The sequence below is a fragment of the Leiobunum rupestre genome, chromosome 3, assembly GCF_980474605.1.
Source record: "Leiobunum rupestre chromosome 3, qqLeiRupe1.1.hap1, whole genome shotgun sequence".
Classification (NCBI taxonomy): domain Eukaryota; kingdom Metazoa; phylum Arthropoda; class Arachnida; order Opiliones; family Sclerosomatidae; genus Leiobunum; species Leiobunum rupestre.
Genome location: NC_143386.1, coordinates 73597410 through 73621248, shown reverse-complemented (window position 1 = coordinate 73621248; position 23839 = coordinate 73597410). Strand labels below are relative to the sequence as shown.

The following is a 23839-nucleotide window of genomic DNA, read 5'->3' as shown; positions in this document are numbered from 1 at the left end:
CGTGTTCCTCTATTAATATCGGTGTACTCTTATAAGGAGCCCCACGAACCTCTTTATACTACCGCCAGAGCCGTGCTAAGTTTTTTTGGCAAATGTTTTAGACCCTGGGCTCCACTAACGTTTTCAAAATGTTGTTGACTTTCTCCCCCTCCTTGACCTAGGGTCCCCAATCAGTACCTCATGGGCCCTTTACCGCTAGGACCCGGGGATATAGACCGTTCTCTATTAAATGAACACACGCGGCCTGTAGAGATAAAGGAAAGCCCATCGACAGTTCTAATCCAAAATGATGAAAAACGATACATCGCCAAATGGCGAATACGAACCAAAGAAAACATCATGTGCTTATTATATAGTTAATTAAACAGTTTTGGGCATTTCCTTATAAAATGTTTTCTACAAATAAATGTGTTATATATTTATCATTGGTTTTCATTTTACAAATTTTAAAAGCTAACAAACTAACCCTAAAGTGATTCGAAATAGTTATAAGAATGCTATCAACAAGTTGAATATTTACCAGAGAGCCATTTTCCAAGATGGCGGACGAAGTAACCGTCAGATACCTTTAAGATTTTGTAATAGTGTTCTCAGCGTCCTAAACAGAAAATATACCAAATTTGAAAACAATCGGACTATATCATACAATTTTGAAGGCCAAATTAAGCATTGCAGTCCGCCATTTTCCAAGATGTTGGACGAAATAATGGTCGCAGATCCATAAGATTTTGTAATTATGTTCACACAGCCGCAAACGAACTATATACCAATTTCTCTCTCTCTTTCCCAATTATAAGTTAAGACGACGGAACACACGACGTTATGATAAGATAGGGGGAAGGAAATTTTATTTTAATATTAAGGAGTTCAACCACGGTCCGTCAGCCTTTCACGCATTCTACATTAATGGATACTCGCTATTTACAGAACAATGTTTTAAAACTTTATTTCAAAGGCGGATTGCTGTGAAAGCAGTAATATTTTGAATGGGAGCAATAATTTTCTAAAGAAAGTCTTTTTCGATAAGTTTGGATGGTCATCAGCTCGCCTCAGAATGTCCGTAAACCTTCTTATTGACTCCGCAATGTATTTCTGAAGCGCTTTCTTACGCCCATCGATGAAATCCAACCCCTTTTCCCATATATGACCCGCCAATAATTTAAAATTTTCGAAACAAAAGGGAGTAATTTTACACGGCAGCTTTTGTGAAAATATCTCGAATTCTTCGTTGGTTTTTCCAATGCTCTTTTGCATATTTTTCGATTGCGATTTTCTTAGCACTTCCACAAATTTTTGTAGAATTTCCGCCGAGCGCGGACTTCTCTCGTCGAACTTTGGATCGAAACTCAAAATGGATCTAGCACACTGCCGCAATTTTCTGTTTTCCACTTCCGCCTTTGCTAAGGCCAAGTCTATCCTGTTTTCAACATCGGGGAAAAGACTCAGTAATGTTTTCACAAAAGGAATGAGTGGTCTTACGTCCTCGCCGTGTGGCGAAGTCACTGTTCGATTGCTTATCCTTATTTGGCTCAATTTATCCGTAATGTACTTCGGGTAACTTCCGTCGGAAATCTCGCTGAATAAAGACTCTGTTTCGAACATCTGTTCGTTTAAAAGTAGGTGGTAGTTCTGAACGAAATTGGCTTCGCGCTCCGTAAATACATTAATGGAACATTCGTTTGGTACGAATTCTTTGGTTTGATATCGAATTGGGTAATATCCGTTATCAATGGCGATTTTAAATTCGCTAAGCCTATCGTCTGGATGGTATTCGTTAAATGTATTTGCCCATTTAAAAAAGTTGTCGTATTCGTTTTCTACGAAAATATTTAAAGATGGCAACGAAGGCCAATCGACCACTTCTTTCAGTGCCTTTTCACGACTCAAAGCCTCTACAATTCCGTCGATGGAATGAGAGTTCAAAGTATACATGAAGGAAACATCTGACGTCACGTTTGAGAATACTCTGTACACCTTTCCAACGTGAGTGTGACAGCAATTAATTAAATTGAATGACGACAAGTAACTGCTTATGTCTAAATTTTGAATGTCGATCGCTTTTACGTCGTAACGAATGTCGAATTCAGAGGCCATTTTTCTCAAAATGTCGTAACCTCCTGGACTATCAAAAACCTCCGTGTGAGCGTGATATCCTTGGTCAGTTTGTTTTAACTTTAAGAAGTAATTAGATTCTGCTCTGTTCGAATATACCGCCGTTAAGTACTCGAGAGAAAAGGTTGTTACTTGCGCCAGCCATCCTCCCAAAGAATGTCCGGTGAGTATTATCTGCACACCGTCCAACTTACTTTCTTTTAGCGCGGCTCTAATGACGTGAGTGAAAGTACAAGCGGAATTCATGTAATTTACAAAATTGTTCGCCAAAACTCCGACTAAATCATTTTTTAGGGATTCCAAATTAATTGGATCAGTTCCGCGATGAGCGATGATCACTTGATGGGTCCCAGGATTCCAGAACGCGGCTCCAAAGTAGCTGTTACTGGCGGTGGTTAGAAGAGTCCAGCCTGCTGGTAGATTCAATCGGCCCTGGTACGCTTGTTCTGTTTCATGGTCGTTCTCGTAGTCTTCGTAATTAATGGATGAGAACTGTGCCAGGATAAGGGTGGACGGGAAAGCAACTACATCCTTTAAATGTCTTCTTTCCGCGTTGATGCTACTTCGAATTGTTTCTATGAAGTTCGGATTACTGATACGGAGGTCAGCGTCGAATACTAATTTATTCGAGTTCGGAGGAACTGGCTGAAGAGTTTCCTGTTTTGGCTTCATTCTTGTTTCGTTTTCATTACTAAAGCATAATATAAGCGGAAACAGCACCATACAAAAAATAATGAACGTGGATCTTGTTAACGGCATTTTGGGACTACAGTTGCCTGCTCAGTCTCTGTAAATAAACAAAAACCATGATATAGTAATTCCAACTTTACGAGAACGAACCCAAAGGAAATATATATTTTAAACGAGCAACGAAACTGTAAACAATAACTTTGTGGAAAATCATCGTAGCTTTTCCAACCGTCTAAATAATTTCAATAGTATCAAAATCAGATTAAGCTATTGTTAACAAGCTGGAAATAACAGCTGCATGGCTTACGGTAAAGAAAATGAAAACATAAAAAAAATTCGTAGATTTTCTTCAATTCGCTCTATGTAATAGCCCTTTTCGCAATTTTATGCACGCCTATGCAGTTATCAGACGATGGTTTCTTATTGTGCGGGAATTTAATGCGGTTTGATAACGCTGCGTGACATTTTAAGTTTAATCGTATATATTTATGTTATATCAACATAATTTTTACTTAACCTGTATTTATTAAAAACTAGCCTTTTGAAAGAGATTCGTGCCCATTCTGTATTTTTTCAACAGGATAACTTTTTTTGCGATTGATATTATTCCACTCCTGTATTTCTTGTTTCAGTGTAACATTTTCTTCCACAAGAGGATCAGTCATGGTTTGTGTGCGAAAGCCTAACCATTTTAGTAAACAAATTAAAGAAGTGAGATTATTGATATTTAACGGAAACAACTTAAACATTACTTCGAAAGGATTTTCATTATTTTCAATAAGTACAGGTTCAGACTGGTTGTCTCCTACATAGTCATGAAATGAAAGTGATGATTGAAGAGATAAATTTTCCCAATTTCTATCAAATAACTCTTTTTACAATTTTCTCTATAAAATATTACAATAATTAGTTTGAGCCAATAATTTAGAGTTATAAGAGCATACCTTCTTTTTAATCCGAATTTCATATCAACTTTCTCGTGAGCGCTCTAAGACATTACTGCTCAAGTTGTCATCAGATGGGTTAATTATTTCAAAAGAATCGTTCTCTACACTGTTTTCAGATACAGCATTTTTATGGGTAACTCAATTTATAAAAAGGGTTGGTACCCAGTCAACATCCGATGGTTCCCACCATGGATACCCACTAACAAAATGCCTCCTGCAAACTTTATCATCTCGTGCAGCTTTCCACTCTATACGATTAATTAGTATTTGCCACAATTTACGCCGTTTTACAGGTATTCGTTGAATTTAATATTACTATCACCATAGGTAGAGTGACTTTTGCAATCCACTACACATAAAGATGGCATATATCCAAGGCTTAGTTATGATAACTTCTTCTGGGAACTTCTGTTAGTTTCCTTTTAGAAAACAGTTCAAAATATCACGATAACGATATATTTAAATTTCTTTAAGTAAAAAATATGTTGATATAACATTAATATACACGATTAAACTTAAAATGTCACGCAGCGTTATCAAACCGCATTAAATTCCCGCAGTTTATCCCCCATTACGACCCCTCGGTTTGCGAAAAGGGCTATAGCCGAAAAGTATCTCCGATTAGTTCCCAGTCTGATACAATTCGTCCATTGGAGAGCTTTCCATCTCGCTTTACCCGCTAGTTAGGCGATCCCATATTGTGGAGAGTCTATATTCAAATTTCAGTCCTTTTCCCCCGACTAAAGTCTAAAGGGACAGTAAAACACTGTTATTTTGACTTCCCTCAACGGCAGATGTGTTGGTGAGAGAATTGTAGACAAGTTTTTAGTTACACTGGGCACCATCACTCACTGGCGGACGTCTCTACGTTGGTGGATGATGGTTTTAACAACCACCATCTGTGTCATTTCTCTTAGTGAAAGTCCGAACTCTAGGCCAAACTTGCTACATTTTATTTCTCCACCAACACCTTTGACCATTACGTCACCCGATTCCATCGCCTCGTGGTGAATATCGAGCAGGTAAAAAAATAGCAACGGCCAGTGAAGCTTTGGGTGCATTTAATCAGCTCTGGGGTGTATGTAAATATTTATAAATATGCCAACCGTTTTTTGTAATTCGTTTTTTTTTCTTGTATAAATCATCATTATCGTAATCATTTGTATATAATCATTTAACTACCATACCCTCGTTTATTGTTGCTTAATTTTATATTCATTTAACTGCTACTTCTTTTGGTATTTTTGCGAAATAAAGCTATAGTCTTTTTGAAATCCAAAAACTCTCGATAATATCGTGCTTTGGATACCGTCATCTTGATTTATCTCGGGTGAAATTAGTTCTCCTTATGTAAGTACACTTTGTTCAAAAAGTCTTTGCCCGTGGGAGATTTCGAACATTTTTGCCCGTCATTTCTTGTATAGTTGCATCAAGGCGAAGCGGACATCGGTAATAGATTAATAAAATGTTTAGCTACAAATTGGCAAAAATCATTTTCTGGATACACTTATAATTTGGCATATTTTGGCCTAAAAGAGGGGGTGTCAACTTTTTTATTTTTGATCTCAGGTCATTTTAAACCCGATTTTCGTGTTCACCGGGGTTGATTTATATTTAGAAAGTGTTGGAATTATTCAAATCGACGCATTGGTTCAAAAGATAATATTCACCAAAGAAGTTTTCACAGAAATTGAGAAATATCTAAACATCTCACCAAGCCATTTAAAATAATAAATGTTGACGGGTTTTGTCGCCATCTATAGTTCCTAGAAGTAATCTTGTTTGTTTAATTCTAAATATGTAACAAATTGAAGGTTAACATAAATATTTTCTGGCGTCGCCCCTGTTCGTTTCTCAAATGAGCACATGAAAATATTTATGTTAACCTTCAATTTGTTACATATTTAGAATTAAACAAACAAGATTACTTCTAGGAACTATAGATGGCGACAAAACCCGTCAACATTTATTATTTTAAATGGCTTGGTGAGATGATTATATATTTCTCAATTTCTGTGAAAACTTCTTTGGTGAATATCTTTTGAACCAATGCGTCGATTTGAATAATTCCAACACTTTCTAAATATAAATCAACCCCGGCGAACACGAAAATCGGGTTTAAAATGACCTGAGATCAAAAATAAAAAAGTTGACACCCCCTCTTTTAGGCCGAAATAGGCCAAATTATAAGTCTATCCAGAAAATGATTTTGGCCAATTTGTAGCTAAACATTTTATTAATCTATTACCGATGTCCGCTTCGACTTGATGCAACTATACAAGAAAGGACGGGCAAAAATGTTCGAAATCTCCCACGGGCAAAGACTTTTTGAACAGAGTGTACAAGCGTCGGTTATTTAACGAAATATTGGGAAATCTCAGGAGAGCTTCCTCGTTTTCGCAAGAACCGATTTACGCAAGGAAGAACCTGTGACTGCAGCTTATGCCCCGCACCCATTTCAGGCTCGTTCTTCATTTTAAGTCTAAACGGAACACAAAATATTTTTCATATTAATTATTATTCTTACTCATTACTATTAAATGTATATTTTTTAAATATACGTAATATTTTATAATATTAATATATAGCCAATAAATAAAAATGTAATCATATTATTTTGTAGTATTTTTAAGTAATTAATAATATAAAAGTATTCATAATAGATTTAGCATTCACAATGCATTTTTTCCAATTGTAGTTTAATAAGTAGTTAGAAATAAAAAAAAAAATCCTTTTCAATTGTCATTATTAATAATTGCGATAGAAATTATCTCGCGTTAATATCTTCCAGTTTGCTCTTACAATATTTTATTCTAGCGCCATCTACGATCGTAGTAGCAGTCTATCACTAGTACCTTAAGTATATGAAAATTAGAAAAAATAATAACTTAAATTTTAAGATTAACTGAGCTATAGTGCAATCAGGGGTTAGTTCCACACAGAGCCCTCTAGTGTCTAAATATTTCTAACAAGAAATAAAGTATCAAGAACGATAATAAACTGCTTATTATTACATTTTTGAAATCATTTTGAGAACATAGTTCTAGGTAATTTTTACCTTATTTTGAGGTCATTATAGGATATTTTGATTATTTTGAGGCTCCTCAAATGATCCACACACTATAACTGCCTACCTGTAGCGGCCCCACTTAATCTTTTTATATAAACGTATGTAGATACTATACAAGTTTTGTCGAATCGGGAGAAAAGAAAAAGCATTATAAGTCAAGTGGTGGATTTATTCATTCCTGTTATCTGGTACGGTCAGAAATAACTCGCTGTTGCTGCTATATCTAGTGTAATCTTCATTTATTCTAATTATTCAAATTATTATATTACCTTCACAAATATTTAACTGGGAGGGACAACTAATGTAGTTACCCCCTTCAACTTTTTGATAAGTTAAAATTTTAAAAATGTCTAATTAAAGGAAGTATAACCCTGGGTCGCCATTGAAACCTCGATAGGTAGAGTTTTTTTCTCGTCGTTATTCGTAAATTTGATTTCATAAATAATGATACTTGTATTTTAATATAATTTTTGCATCGTTTCCTTATATTTTGATAAGTTTTTGTTAATTTGTCTGAAGCAGACGCTAGATCTTTGGCGCAACCTCGGAGAAGCTAGAGCCGTTATGTCACCTAGACTCGTTTCGGTCACGAATAGCATATATTAATCTAAACTTAGAATATCTAAGTATTTGAAATTACAATGTTTGAACATTTTACAATTGAAAAAAATTAAATTGATGGTTTTCCCAATTTGAACGAGGAACGTTAACTATAATCCTTTTATGATTTCCGCGGAAATCGTTGGATATTGGTAGTAATAAACCATTAGATCGTGGCCGGAAAGTGAGAAAAAGATTGTCGAGGAAACTGAGATGATGACAAGGGCGAAAGCAATTTCGTCTCCTCATCACAATATTGCTCCAAAGCCATTTAAAAATAAAACGAAGGCACCACCCCCGAAATTCAGCTTCAGGTTTTCCAATTATTGTGTTTAATACATGATGGCAACGGCATTTTTTCGTTGACAGAAAACCCATTTGTATCATAATATTTAAAAATTATATTTGTTTACGAAAACTTCTTCTGAAGCAACGTAATTATTATACTACCGTAAAACGAACATTCTCCGAATAACAAAGACATTGTTTTGACGGAAATGGCTGGAAACACAAAGACTTGATAAAATAGCGAAAGTATACCAAATGATAATTCGTACAAGTAGGCGTAAGTAGATAAAGGTTTATAGTTGGAGCGAATAACAGTAAATTTAAACCGTATTAAGACCGTTGTCAAGATACGTTGACGAAAGTCCGAGAAGAATATAGGAAGTCTGGCAACGTCGGATGATTACCATTGTATCCACTATCAACCCAACTATAGAAGGTAGAAGTGAATTTGTTATCTTCTTGGAACGGAAACATAATCTACACACATTATTCTACGAAAAGTTTTAGTTTTATAATCTGGAATACAGCTTTTATTAAACATCTTACGGAACTGGTCCAGGGAATGTACAGGGTATTCGTTGTCGGTGAAGTTATTTATTCTCTTAAAAAATGCAGTTTTTTAGTACCTTTAACGGGCACAAATTTGACACCGTTCCATTTGTTCATTTTACCTCGGAAGTGTTTTACACCTTTCATGTAAGAATGTTTGACTTGTTTTGAAAGTCACTTAAATTCCTTTTGAACCGCCTTAACCATTTGATAGGAGATTATAAAACCTTTACTACACCTCAACAGGCTTTGTAAAAATACATTTATAAGTATGGCAAAACTCTTCTTCATGGTCATTGTAGTTACTTAAAATATTATTGGAAGATATTCAGAGTTCAGCTTTTTATTTTAAACATGAGTAAATTTATTTAATATAGGGCCGTAAGCCTAAGAAATTCACGTTTGTTATACAGGGTGTTGGCTATGCTACCTTATGCTATCTTGACTATTGTTAGATAAGGTGTTCGCTATGAGATATTGGGGTCTTTCGGAATTTAATTCTAATGGCACCCATGAATGACAAGGTGATTAAGATTTTTGTTAATGCACTAGTTTGTTGAGAAAGTGCTGCTTTTAGTAAAAATATTTTTTAGGTTGTTATAGCGTGCTTATCAAGTTAATGTACATGGTGATAGCATAATTTTTTCTAATGAAAAGTGTAATTGATAAAGTGTTACAATTATGTTTTATAGTAAAGTTACTCTTCGGTGCCCTGATTATGATAAATGACAGGGTGATTTAGTTATTGTACAGGGCGGTTCAGATAATGTTTTTAACATAAAGGGTGGTTGAGATAACGCTTATTTTCGACAAATTTCCTCTTGACAAAAGATGATTGAAAATTTGTTAAAATTTTAATATAATTTGGGGGGGGGCATTGTTTAATAATATTTTAACGATTTTCGGAAATGTTATCACCACTAGGTGTTAAGTAACTTTGGTCAATCTAAAAATATCACAAGAAATGATCGAACGTGCGTTCAATGACATGCAATCAACGTGGGGAGAATTGAAACAATTTTGAAAAAAATAAAAAAAAATGAAACGAAATAAAATTGATTTAAGAAAACTGGCAAATTTATCCGCGTTAAGGCTTGTTTAGCATTTACATTTCATTGAAACTTTACACAGTCACTAACTATTGTTAGACAGTTCTGACGGTTTCCATGCTAGATGAATAAATAATCCATAATTTGGTAAAACTAATTAAAGTGCACCACAAACAATGAAAGTTTATTTTGGCTTTCCCAATTTGTAAATATTAAAGTCTTAAATCTTTGGGTTTGGATCATGCTCTAAAACGTTCAGATTAAATATTCTTTTACCACGAGCTGCTAGGTAAGTCTATGTTTCCGAAAAATGTGAAAACATTTTCAGAAGTCTTTGAAATTTTACTAAACATTGTTCCCCCACCCCGGTATAATAGCTTTATGGCGTTTTCCATTGGGACTGCTCCGAGCGTAATCCGGATTTGCCTTCTACGTCATCGCTCTACCACGGAGAACTCCGCTAGGTGCTCGGAGGACTAGACTTCCAGCCCTCCCAATGGAATACGAATTTTTATCGGAGTCACTTTGCTTAAAAATTGCTCTTTTTTGGTTGCCCCGTCCCTCGAGTTGGGGCAGCTCGGATCAATCCGCGAGGGAGCAACAGTGCCAATGGAAGACGTGCCTCCTTTTTGGAGTTGCCCTTTTTGTCCCAATGGAACACGTTTTATATTTAGGAGCGCTCTCCGAGGGGACTTTGTACCCTAGGAGGGGTTATACAACCACCGTGTCAGTCTGTCTGTCTGTCGGGGCAAAGGGTAATCACTGCGTACCCAGTTTTTTAGAATCAGGGAAAAGGTTTTTCCAAAAGCGCCCTCTTTTTGTCATCCTGTGTAGTATAATTTTTTAATCGGCCGGGATTCGAACCCGAGCCCTCTTGCACGACAGGTGAGCGTTCTACCGCAGAACCACGGATACAGTTACGCTTCCCTGAAAATTAAAAACTCTTCCGAGGATAGGTATATTTTGACTTGCCAACTTGTTTAATAAATACGTTACAAAATTGTCGTAATGAATTTCCCTGGACCAGTTTTTTACAATAAATGAAAGGTTTTAAGTAAAATATTGCAAAATATTTGGTATGTAATTTTAATACATCTTTCAAAAATTTATTTTTCTAATTTATTTTGGCCATTTTCAATTTCCCTGACTTTTTGGAAGTATTTTCAAATTCCCTGACCTTTCCAGGTTTTCCAATCGTATACAAACCATGTAGATGTACTACTATCAAGCACTTAAAATAAAATAATTCATTCAAACAAAAGATATTTAATCAAATTTACAAAACTATAATGAAATGGAACTCTTAATAAATCTAATCTTCTGTTCGACTTCGGGAGAATGAGGACGCTTGGCGTAAATGTCTTCCAGGTGGTCTACGCAACGACCAATTTCACTCTTAACATCATCCGAACTCGTCGTTAGAACGAGGAAGACATTTAAACACTTTTAAATAAAAACATGATTTTAGTACGATTAACTACGCTGACTTTGTTATTAAACAATGAAAGATGAAACGTTGTTTATCCAAATCGGTCAATATAACTCACTTCATCGACGATTTGGTCGTCCAGAGTTTTGGTCAAAACGTCAGCAATAATTGAAACCAGAATCTTCAAACTTTCAAACTTCATCTTCAGAGATTCTGAAACAGCAAAGGCAGCGACGTTTTATCCATTCTAATAAGAAGCTTGAAATGGTTAAAGCCTTTTCATCCACATAATATTAATTTTATTTTTGATGTTTGAAGGGCCCATAAACAAGTACATCTAGGCCATGACTTCTCAGAAAAATAATTTCCAACAAAGTCAAACGAAGAGGTCGTGTTACCGTGACTACATAACACTACAGAAGCTGTTATCCAAGTTCCGGCAGCAATGTTTCGTAGGAGGTAAAGACAAGGAGGATTTTATGTAAAGAAGAATTAGAGTGCTCTCTCAGTTAAAATCGCAAAATTATAGAGCAAGTACCGAATTTGTTTGAGTTAGTGCAATCTAACCCCATCCGTGCACCCTTGCCAAGAAAATAAAATGGGCGCAAAAGGGTAGCGGCGTAGGGGATCAAACTATGTAACACTTCAGAGGGCTTCGAGATGATGGGAGATTTGGTTTTATATGGAAGTGAAATTAGGAAACGGTTACAAGCTGTACCTTCTTGTAAGATGTTAGACAGCATCCAAAGGCATTCCTTCTTCTGGTGGTTGTATGGGGAATTAAGTGACTGCATCAGAAAGGGCCAAAACGTGTCCTGATTTCCGAGCACGGATTCAACGCCACAGGACTCTGACGAACTGGCCATGTTACCCAGACATCGAATCACCGCCGTTGTTACCTAATAAAACCAAATATAATTTTTAATAGCTAAAATACCAAGAATGTATTTATTTATAAGTAGTAAAAATGACTTTGTTAAGACAATCCTGGAGAATCAGGGTTAAATTTTCCCCGAGCCCGAGAGGGGGAAGGAATAACGTCACCGGCGTGTTCTTCAATCGCGTGAGAAGAAGAAAGCTTAACGGAACCAATGAGATACCAGAGCTCATTTCATTTGTTATAAGGGGGATTAGGAGATATGCAATATATATGCTATATATATATATATGCCCGTATAATATTTCCGACAAAGTGGGGTACATATAAACGACGCGACAACTGGTTTTTGCTTCTGATTCACGACAGGTGGCTCTGATCTGGAACAAATAAGAGGTTTTCGTGAAGATCGATATCCGAGAACTGCCTTAAAAATAACCTCAAATTAGCCCCCAGATTTTCTAAAAGTATATTGAAATGGCAACAAAATATCCTAAAAATGACTTCGATTTGCCAAATAAGTAATGTACTTGCAGCTGTCCGTTCCATAAAGAATAATTTGAAAAATACGGCCGGAATTTCAAAGGGGCCTCTCCTTGAATTCAAATTCTGGACCTAGAGCAGGAAATTACTGAAATTCAAACTATACTGTGACCCTTTCAATGTTACTATTCCAACGACGACGCAAACATTTTCTTTTTTTATGATCAGGAAGCTTCGTTTCAGTATAAAAATTAGTATTTAAATTCTATTATATTTCTGGGGTCAGTCAAATTCAAATTAAATCAATCAGATAATGTTGATGTTGATAAGCGCCACGATGACCCACACAAATCGCATTAACATTTGAAATTCGGCAAATATTAATTATCTAGAGACGAAGAAAGTGTTTTTAAAAATCAAATAAATTTTTCGATTTTATAATTGACCAATTATAAGCGTTTTAATGTTTTATAAGCCTCTGCCTCAAACATAGTTCTCGAATTTGCTACTAGGAGGTACTATTTCTATATTTTTGAGGAATCCCCGTGTAGATGTTATTAGTGGTATTAATAAATTGCGTTAAGTCAAATGCCACATACGGGAAGTATGTTTTTCGGCTCTTGCTTTTCTAGATTTTTGATGACATTCAAAAGTGTAGAACCGATGTCTTCAAATTTGAAATATTCTACCAGCTCAACAATACTAAAAAAAAGTTTCAATAGGTATTTAAGTTACACATAATATTGGCCATCACAATTCTAGATCACGAAAAAAATTCAAACTTACGTTGCTGTTAAATTGAAGATAATTTTTAGCAGTTGAGGCACAGAGTTGTTCGTCGATTGTCCGTTGTTTAGCAAATTTCGAATTTTTCCAAGAATCCCCATACCACATAAATAACTTAATGCGAAAAAAGGTTCTTCAATTAACATTTAAATAACAAATTCGGCCACCCAAAGTCAACAAGATATCAAGGACAATTGGGCACCCACAATCGGTCAAGGTGTAGGGAATATCTATAAAATAATTCCCCGGTAGTGCTCAATATGAGATACCCCAAACTCCCATTTGATATAGCAACAGCAAAGGCTCGATATCCCTATCGATTGCTGTAACATTTTCCTTTCAATCCCCATCAGTTCGAGGGACAACCCTTCAGCCAAAGCTACGAGCACTTATCCGTGGCGGGGCTAGGTTATTTTTTTTATTTTTTTCTCACCGTCGTCTCATTTCAAACTTTTACAGAATGTACAAATGACTCTGCTTCAGGCAGCGGTGGCGCCAGTGTATTTTGTTGAGGCTGTCTCCCTATTTTATTTTGAGGACCCCTTAAACTAATTTTAGAGCCCTTTGTATTGCCCAAATGAAGCCAAATATGGTGATTCGTACTAAAACTTTCTATGTTCTCCGAAATAAATTTCAGAAGAACATTAAGGAATTTCAAAGTAAACGTTTAAAAGTGTTTTAATTTTGTTTGGCCCCCTTACGTGGCTTTATGTGTGTGTGTGTGTTTGTGTGTGGGGGGGGGGCTATACCGATTACCCCCTAACATCGCTACTAGCTTAGGGTCCCTCAAATTAACTAAAAGAAGCTTTTAAGCTGCGCCTTAAAATTAATTTGTAGGCGATGCCAAACATTTCGCCCTGATTTATTGAATTAAAGCTTCGATTCAAAACGAGAGTAAACAATTTTACCTGTTATCTCTGGAGCAAAACCTGGTGTAACAATCCAAAGAAAATATAGCAGAGTCCAACACATTCGGATCCATACTCTGAAATATACTCTTCACAGTTAAATTCAAGTAATTTGATTGCCTTCGTAAATTCGTACTGAAATTATTAGAATTATTCATATTTCGAATTGTAACTTACAACTAACAAATGAAGAACTGCATCGAGAAATCCTTGTTCTTTAAGGTTTTTCCTGCAAGAGTTACAATCGGCCGCCATGTTGCCCAATGCCCAAGCTGCACAGTCCTAGATACAATTCAATTTATTTTGCAGTTGCTTTTCTTGACACCATTCTTTTTACTGCGGGCCAATTTCAGCACCGAATACTGTCTATTTTCGATAGTCTATATCAAGAATGTATTTATTTATACTTAAAGGGGAATTGTCACCAAAACCAAAATTTACGAGGTTTTTTTACAGAATGATAGAAAATATATTAAGGATTATGTCCCTGAAATGTTATTGTTATTCCGACCGAAAAACGATAAAACCGGGGAAAATAATATTTCGTTCACGAGATGGCGCTGCAGGTAGGTACAACCAACGGGAATAAAACACGAAATTTGGTTGCTAATAATAAATCACATACTGGAAATATTAACATGAAATTTTTTGTATAACCATTTTCGGACGTCCTCTATCAAATTTAAATGGTTTTTAACCATATTTAGGGTGGTGACAATTCCCCTTTAATTTTCTCCCGGCACGAGGAGGGTAAGAAAACCGCCTTCGCCAAGTGGTTCAATCACGTCGGAAACCAATGAGATAGTGTCCTGATTTGATTTTTTTATGGGAAGGAGATTACTTTTCCAGCATTGGGGGGATTGGGAACAACGCTAAAAATGATCTCAACATAGTCATTCTCCCTAAGTAGAAATAAATACATAATTGTTAATAGTCTATTGACAACGCCTTCCTAATAACATTCCTTTTCTGAAAAGCTCACAATAAACATTGAGACAAACTTTAGGAAGAAAATGATGCCACAATGATCATAATTAGTGGATGTGCGTGTAATAGTTAGATTCACCTGATGTTAGTATAAAATGATTTTTAGAAATATAGCAATATGCTTCTTCGATTGGATAATATAAAAAATAAAAAGACATAAACCGAAAGTCGCATTAGCGGTATTCTGTACCTTCTCTTTGGTTTCCTTGAAATCTAAGATGCAAACCCCCAATGCTTCCCGTGCACCTTTAGAGTGTCACCCAATCAGATTGCCTTTAAAGCATTTAAAATTTTGGTCAGTTGCAAAAGTAGTGTTTTGCGATGCTAAACACCCTGGCAGGATTTCCTACAAGCTCTTTCGGTCGGCCGCTTAATTTTCAGTACTGTTCTAGATGGCTCGAAAAAAAAAACCCAGATCAATTGGCATTAATTCCTAAAAACCAGGCAATCAATGAAAATTTGACGTAAAAGTTGTTTACGACTGGAGTTCAAACGGAACTCGTTGAAAGTGAAAACAATGAAGACATTTAAAAAAAAACCAAGCGTTAGAAGATTAAACTACTGACGGCTTTTAAAATTCATTTTGCGCGAGAAAATACCTCTACATGTTATGGTAAAAAAAGCACGCAAAGAAGGCTGTGTACCCAAGACATGTATCTGTAGTGTCGCGCGCTAAAACGTCATTTCAAAATCCGTTAATTTTCACCTACTTTAATGATACATTGTGAACGAACCAATGGATGAAAAGTTATGAATTTAGCTTTAAAATAAAACTGGAAACTTATTTCAAGTCATATTTATAATTCACTGATGACAAAATTCGCGAGAAGTATTAATATCGTTCCGAATTACAACCTACTTTCTAAAATCTCATTTTGTTTTCTAATACGCGCGTTGACTACGCAAACTTTACCTAGACGCGAGCTCGCCACGAGAGGCAATGCGTGTCATTTTCGTTTGAAACCGACAAAGCCTAAAACACAACTAAAACATTAAGTTTTGGTACACACGTGCGCGTGGAGGCTACGAATTAGCTGCTAGCTATTTCGCGGAGAGCGACGTTTTTAAAACCAGTTTTCGCTTGTACCTCGTGCATTGCCCTAAATTTGTAACGATCCGCGAAGGGGGTCGGCACCGCAGAAAGGGGATAAAGCAGTTTCTCAGATTACACGGTGCGAACTTTGCCTCCAAAGGCTCCAATGCGAGACTTTCTGTTTATGTCTATTTATTTTTGATAATATCAAAGTGTAGTGCCTTTTGACATTCATAAAAATTACGTAACCACGTCCATCATTAGGTTTATCTTGTTGTATATGACTGTTGGTCGGTCACCCGTCCGGACTGACCCAATACATACACACCCTAACCAAACGAATCGTAAATCCTCGTAGATTTAATTCGCGAACGCAGGCGATAAACTAGACATAATTAGTCATTAATATTAAACTTGAATTACTTGTAATTCTGTATTGCTGCCTCTAAGAAACGTGATGAGATATGGCGCACTGGCTTTGAGTATAGGGAAAGTAGTTTTATGCTTCCCTGTGGTCAGATTAATGACGCAACAGCAAGATTCAACGGACAGAGATACGTTCGCTCCGGAGAGAGTTCCGATGAGGGAAGGCAAGGCTCCTGAAACGCTAAATAAAAAGACACTTGGTCACAAAATAAATCATTTTACTGCAAAAACACGGTAAAATCAATAAGGTCAGATCGTAATTATATGTCCATGTGCACCGTCCTATGAAATTGTTGGTTCAATTTCAAGTAACTCCTCGCCATACTAAAGGGGGTTGGAAAGTCCCTCATGCCACGAGAGCCAACAACTTCCTACACTCACAAGTTGTCAGTATTTCCGTTTTAACATTTTTACTCAATATGTCCGAAATTTCTCAGAATTTCTGATATTTTCAATATTTTTCATAGTTGCAGAATTGTAAATGAAACTAGAAAATTGGAATCAAACCTGAGAAAGGCACTGATGGCTTCTTCGCCGGCACAGACACTATTCCTCAAACATTGCAAAGACTCCACAGATTTTGATTTCTTGATTCTTTCCGCACATTCTTTTACCTGAGTTAACAATTAACGATAAACTATAACTATGTAATCAGTGGCGAAGCTAGGAGGACGAAGCTTTATTTACTATATTACTAATCCCTTATGCCCTAAGTTTGAATTTGGCATAAGGGCCCATGTATTCAGCACTAGACAGGCGCGGGATAAATCAAAATTAGGATCTACGCTACCTGGCAGAGAAAAAGAGCAAATTATACCAATCCCCCTCAGCCCTATACTCATTCGTTTCAAACTTGATAGTCTTATGACGTAATGTTATACTTAGAACCACAAGTAACGAAGGCATGCCACTGAAAGATTTCCGTTAATGATAGTCTGTCGCAGAGCAATTGCGTTATCGGAAATTACGGAACTGAAAACTACTCGAGGCAAAATTACTGACAAGATAATTTGATAGCGATAACTTTGAGAAAAAACGCTATTAGGTCTCAAATACGTACATCAGTATTTTCAAAAACGTCAGACTCAAAAAATCTAATAGCCCAAACGGAGGAGTTATTTTTCCATGAACAATGATGCTTACTTGTTCAGAATTTACTAATAGTAATTGAGGTAATTATTTTTTCTTTTGGTTAGTATTAATCGCGCCTATGCACGACCTGATCTAAATTACCCTTTTAAACTAACCTATGCAACTCCAATGAGTTTAATATTATTACACTTTTGCCGGTTTTGGCTACGTCTAAAAAACTTTCTTTAGTTAATTGATCCTGGGCGTAATCGTCGAGTACTCCACGTAACCCCGACGTACGCATTGTAATGTTAGCATATTATCAGTGTAATCTTCTTCTTCTTTATGTGAGGTTGTAATAGCAGAGATTAGTCTTTGGGGGAAAGGGTTCGGAATTGGGATTGTTCGATTGGCAAAGTGGTTTTTTCGGAGCGCAGTTTTAGTTCGTGGAATAAATAGTTTTTGGTCAAGGCCCCTTGTAGTGGTTAATATGGCCCTGGTAAAAAATTCACGTTCCTGTAGATGGTTTGAGCCCGAAAGGATGGAAAAAAGTTCGACCATGTCATTGGCAGTGTGACGTTCCTGAAGCGATGAGATAGAGAGGAATTTTCTGTGGCCGGCCACAGATTTATCTTTTGGTTCAGGGACTAGTTATGTAAGTTAATTAATTGTATTGTCAATTAGGGTAACATCCCTTTTGAAATGAGGGATTATGAGGGCACCAGAATAGTGACGCGAAGTCTATTAAGGAAAATACGAAGGCGCTGAAGATTGTTATTATAAAGTTTGGAGCTTTGTAGTGAAAAGTGCGCCTAACCATTCCAGTGAACATGTTAATATTTTTCGCTATGTTACGACAGTGGTCTGAAAAATCTTGTTTTTCATCCATTTGTATACCATGATCGCGGACACATTTTTCGGATGGAATTTCCTGCTCATTAAAGTAGTAGGTGAAGAGTGGATTGTTTTTTTTTTCAAAGTAGCGTTAACGGTAAAACCAGAGTCTGCATCAAAGGCTTCTACCAGAGATAAATCGTCTTGGAGCTCATTTGGAGACGTAGGCAACAGGGGCGTGCCAACCATGGGGGCAGCGCGGGCAAGTCCTTCAATTTTACCGCTACTTTTTCTCAGGGCAGGCTTCCCGCAGAGTTGTATTTCACTCAGTGTACTTATTTGCCACCGACGGACTCTAACGGTGTCAAGCTGACAAATTGACTAAACATGCGGCCCCTAAGGGTTTTGTTTTTATCTCTCGGCATTTTAACGGACGCAGCCTAATTAAAAAGGCTGTGCTTATAATATTGTTTTTGCCCCCGCTCTCGTAAAAACGTTGGCCCACCCATGGTGGCCAAATGGAGTACATGGATAAGTTTAGTGTAATCTGCAAATAGACTGGGGAAGGCATGTTTGACCGTCGATGGTAAATTGTTGATGTAAATGCCGAACAGTAGAGGGGCTAGTACTAATCCCTGGGTAACTGCACTGGTTGCACGGCATGATGGAGAGCTTGTTCCTCTTATGACTACTTTTTGAGAGCGACCCGTTAGGAAAGCCTTGATCCAGTGGCACTCACGCGTTTAAACAATTTTCGATAGGGTACTTGATCAAATGCCTTCTGGATGTCCTGATAAATAACATCCACAGCGAGCCCATCGTTTATAGCTTTGGTCAGAAGGTTTGAGGCTTCAAGAAGGTTGGTGGTACAAGACCTAGAAGGAAGAAAGCCATGCTGATGTCGGGAGATGGTGTCTAATAAACGTTTGAGCCACTTGGCTGGTTAGACTAATCGCTCGGTAGTTTTGAGGAAGGGTAGGGTCCCCCTTTTTCGGAATTGGGGTAACGTTTGCAGTTTTCCAATGATCAGGAACTTCACCTGTTGATAAACTCTAATTGAAAATAAGAGTTAAGGGAAGAACAATGTGTTGAGCCGTCTGCTTCAGTAGGTTTGGGTGGAGGTTATCGGGTCCCGGGGCTTTGGTTTTAGACAGAGTAGTTAGTTTTTTTGTAAACTTCACTCCTGGTGACCTGGAATGCGGCTGCTGGACTGTCACTTGATGGTTCCATGAAGTGTTGTTGTGTGAAGACAGAGGCGAAGTAGTTGTTGAGGGAGAATGCCAATTCCTTATCTTCTGTGATTGTTTTCCGTTTATCCGGAGACATTGGACTCCACTTTTTGATTTACGCTTGGAGTTTACAAATTTAAAGAAAGCTTCGGGGTTAGATTTTAAGTTGAGGGTTGCCACATTTTCCTGCACTTTCGAGCTTTCCGAGCTAGGTGAGCCCATTGTTTCTGGCTCGTTTATACAGGTAGTTATAGTTTTTCTAAATATGTGAGTTTAACTTCCTATGTTTGCGGAAGAGTTTCCACGTCCGTTCCTTTTAGCGGTTGGCTAAGCGAAGTTCCGTTGATGGAATTTCTCGGGAGTGGTGCTCCCTAGCGGGTAAGTGGGCAGTAACGGCCGAGATATTTCAGCATGGAAGATTTCCCAGCATTCGGAGGTAGGTTTTGATTCCAATCTAGATTTCCAGTCAGATACTAATTTACAGTTGAGTAGCCTGCGTTTAATAGTCAATTGATTCAGTAGGGATAGATGGTAGTGGTAGGTTTAGGCTCAAAGAGACCACACTGTGGTTGTAGGCATTTAACACCGTAGACGAGTAGAGAATCAGTGGAAAGAATAACATTCAAGGTGCTGTCACGTTGACGTATACGTGTTGGGATAGACACAATTTGATAAAGGCTGTAGATGGCCAAGGCAGATAGGAATTTTTCATGTAAGGATAGTTGAAGTGAGGTTATTTATTGCGGTCTAGTTTTCGACAAGGAATGAGACGGGGGTCTTCGAAAGTTCGATAAGTGAGTAGTCGAGTCCGTTTGTAGGAATTTGATATAACAGCTGAGCGGAATGAGTTTGAAACGTAGATGGCCGATCTGTTCGGAATAATGCATAGTTAGGGAGATAAATGTCGGCATCAAGGATGGTATTATCCAACCGTGTTTCAGTTATTAATAGAAGATAAGATTTGTTTGTAGCTGCTAGTTGATAGTTCCTCTCGTTTTTTTGGGAGCGTAGGCTCTGCGCGTTAACAAGCAGACAGTTTGGTGAGGGTTTCATAGGGACAGGTGGTTACTATTCAACAATGAAAATTTAAATGACCTTGAACCATGTCTTAAATACCATTCAAAATGTATCTCGACACCAATAAAGATAAATACTTGGTTCCAAATAGAAAAGTGTTACCAATGGGAATCTAACAAATTTGAAAACAAGGACATGGTCCGATGGTCGTAAAGGAATAATGAGCAAGAGACGACACTTAAAGGTTAATAAATCGAAAACTACTAGTTCTACGGCATCAAAAATTTTACGACAAACTATTTTTAGTGAGGGAATTCGAAATTTGCAAATTAGGATGACCTCACACCAGTGGTTCAAAGTCATTCAAAATTTATCTCGAGAACCAATAGGAGTTATTTTTTGTCAATTAGCATCGGGTCAAAGATAATTAATATGGCTTAAAAACGCATTTTTATAATTGGAACCATTCCCCTACCCATAATGGTTCACGAGATAAATTTTTAATGACCTTCAATGGCTCAAGGCCATACAAATTGGCAAATTTCGAATTTCCTCACTAAAACAAATTGGTCATGATTTATTAGCCCTTAAGTGTCGCCTATTATTCCATTAACGACCATCTCAGGTTCCCATTGGTCACATTACGACGGGTTCAGACGATTTAAATATAAATTGTGATAGGGCACACTTTACTTACGAAGTTTCTATTTTTAACGGCTATCGAGATACATTTTGAATGACCTTGAAGACATGGACCAAGGTTATTGAAATTTTCATTGTCGAATGATCCCTTACACGCTTTATACACCCTTAAAATTTCAAATTCATACATAAAACATATCGTTTTTTTAGTTAACACAATGTATGCAGCCAAAACTACAGTTTAAATTTTAATCAGATTGAATAATACGAGGGTGTCCTAACAATCCAAGGAGTGAACTGCCCCTCGGTTCATAACAGCGCAGGGTTAGACACCCCATTAAACAAAATAATCACGTGCTTAGAGCATCGAGGGAAGGGGGCACCACAGCAATGTTTCGATCATATGGTGCAGCCAGTGTCGTAAAAAAAGCATATCATTGTGTATTATATATTCAGCATTCATCAATCTATTTTTTTTTAAATCACATCATGTAACTCAAGTGATATTAAACTCCTATTTTAATTCTTTCGGGTAAAGCAAAATGTTGGCGCTCTTTCTGGTTTTTATAAACCCATTTTTACCTCCACTAATCAGTGACTAGCCTGGCAGCAACGCGAATTTCGAGAGCGGGCCCCAGAGACCTTAGTTACACCACTGGGTGAATCTAAATCAGGTTTAAATATGTATGAAAACACAAAATTTTTAAATGCTTAAGTCCTTTAATGGTCTAAATACGGCCAGCCTAAGCTACGATGTTTAAAAAGTGGACCTTTAAGTGGATAAGCGCTAAATTTTATGACGATAATGTTGGTCAACCATGGACTTGCACCGCCACCGGGAAAAAATTGTAGACGTTCACTCGAAAAATAAATGTAACAGAAAATTGGTTTTAAAAAACCTAATTTGTTCTTGGGTAATTTAAAATGTTATTAACTTTAGTTTAGTTACTCATTAGTATGTTTAGCGATCCAAGCCGCGAGCGAAAGAAATGTGCGCAGGGCCGTACTGGCTAGTAGTTGGCCCCACCGGCTATGCAATCTTGTTGGCCCCATTTCTCATTAATGCCAAATATTTCCTCTTTGGCCCCGATCTGACCGGCGATCGCCGGTTAACCGCCCGGGAGAGTCCGGGCCTGAATCTGTGTCAAGCCACAAATTTTTACGAGAATAGCCCGATCTTCTTTGGATGCGCAGAGATAAAATTTCTGCTAGTGCTCTAGCTATTATCTACATGTATCTGTTCTTTAAAAAACTCACTTCTTCTTTGGAGAAAGATTTACGTTCGAAACCATCGTCGAGTCCACCACGTTTCACCTTCAGATACACCATACGGTTCTTCGATCGAAATCCTGAAACAAGCAACGCCAGTATGTCACAAACGATATTTTTTTAACCAGTTGTACAAGCATACCTAAAAGTTTGCCTACCTACTAATTCACTACGTGCCTTTTCTCTAACTGGATTCCTGTGATACAATTCCATTGCTGAAAACAGGTGCCGATGGTTAAAATATAACCGGATTTAGTTGAATCTACAATACAAATATTGAGAAGAACGAGTATATGTATAGACCAATTAACCTTCTCAAATTACATAAAGCTACTTAGTTACGTACTTCGTGATTTATAAAAACCAATCGTCAGCTAAGCGAACAAAAACCCAAAAACGTTAGCTAATGGCGCTCTAAATAAAAAAAGGTTTATTTCTTAAATTATAGTAGCATTAATCTACGTACGTGTACCTTCCACCATACGCAGTTATAGTTATGCATTTTCTTACCGCTAAAGCGCCAATAGAGTGCTTTCAATTTGAAACTCATGACGTCACCAATGTTATTCGCCTATTGAGAATTACCGGTAACTGTCATGGCGGCCACGGTGAACACTACAGCTATGACGTCACACGTTCTCATAAACGTATCAAACGAAAGCGCTCTATAGAAAACGTTTTGGTGCCTCCTATGTAAACTGAAAACGCTAATATTCGCTTAAATAAAACATCCTTCAAGGAAATTGCCAAGAAGTAATATTTCCAAGAGCCAGGACCTGCAAGTTACTTTTTATTTGGTGCTTATTAAAGTAATGGAAACTTTTCACATGTAAATAGAATGTCGTGTTTTTGCTAATCCCTAATATGTCAAAAACAGCTACGCCGTTAAAAGGGGACGCTCGTTGCATACTGTACAGGTGAAAAGTTTCCATTATTTTAACAAGCACTTTATAAAAAGTGACTTGCAGGTCCTGGCTTTCGGAAATATTACTTCTTGGTGATTTCCTTGAAGATGTTTTATTGAAGCGTCTATTAGCAACACTGCAAATGCCTGGCTACTCTGGTGTCTAAGGCCTTGGGTCGACACCAGCTTGTACATATCACAAACAAAAAATGCGGGCTACTGATTGGATGAAGTGAAGTAAAACGCACAACGACACCGTCCATCCTTGTTCCCATATGGTATAAATGGTAATGATATGGTTCGTCATTCATGTTAGAAATGAATACGTTCATGTTTATAATGAACCACTTCTTTATAATGAAAAGTAAACTGCTCAATTTGATCATTGAACCCTTTCCCAGATTCCATTTAAATATATTTCATGGCCCACAATATTCGTACTTGCATTTTAATATAATTTTGGTATCGTTTGCTTGAATTTTGATAAGTTTATTTAAGAAAAAACGTTTATATGACTTTTAAATTTGTCTATAGCAGACGCTAGATCAGGGGCGAAACCTCGGAGAAGCTAGCGCCGTTACGCCGCCACCTCGACTAGATTCGGTCGCGAATACTATTATGTCGGGCCCTTATAATGCC

The 23839-nt window shown here is 37.1% G+C and overlaps 1 protein-coding gene across 2 annotated transcripts; it reads right to left on the bottom strand.

Moving 5' to 3' along the window:
* Positions 1–10555: 10555 nt before the first annotated feature.
* On the bottom strand, positions 10556–22560 carry LOC149954587 (uncharacterized). Of its 2 annotated transcripts, none has more exons than XM_090169148.1 (11): positions 22455–22560; positions 22285–22376; positions 16742–16848; positions 16232–16415; positions 13966–14070; positions 13789–13877; positions 12881–12994; positions 12694–12796; positions 11453–11633; positions 10853–10947; positions 10556–10748 (listed from the first exon to the last, which is right to left on the bottom strand). In XM_090169148.1, the coding sequence occupies exons 1-11, from the start codon at positions 22507–22509 to the stop codon at positions 10590–10592; spliced, it is 1284 nt and encodes a 427-aa protein (XP_090025274.1). In that variant the 5' UTR covers positions 22510–22560; the 3' UTR covers positions 10556–10589. The 2 variants fall into 2 exon arrangements, with proteins under 2 accessions (XP_090025274.1, XP_090025275.1); XM_090169149.1 differs by having other exon boundaries at positions 13789–13865.
* Positions 22561–23839: the final 1279 nt, after the last annotated feature.

Excerpts from the sequence above, each read along its gene's own strand:
- LOC149954587 (XM_090169148.1), bottom strand. The coding sequence starts at position 22,509 with ATGGAATTGTATCACAGGAATCCAGTTAGAGAAAAGGCACGTAGTGAA. Across the intron at positions 16,416-16,741 it reads GCCATCAGTGCCTTTCTCAG|CGTTTCAGGAGCCTTGCCTT; the intron begins GTTTGATTCCAA and ends CTTTTTATTTAG. Across the intron at positions 14,071-16,231 it reads GCAGCAATACAGAATTACAA|GACTGTGCAGCTTGGGCATT; the intron begins GTAATTCAAGTT and ends AATTGTATCTAG.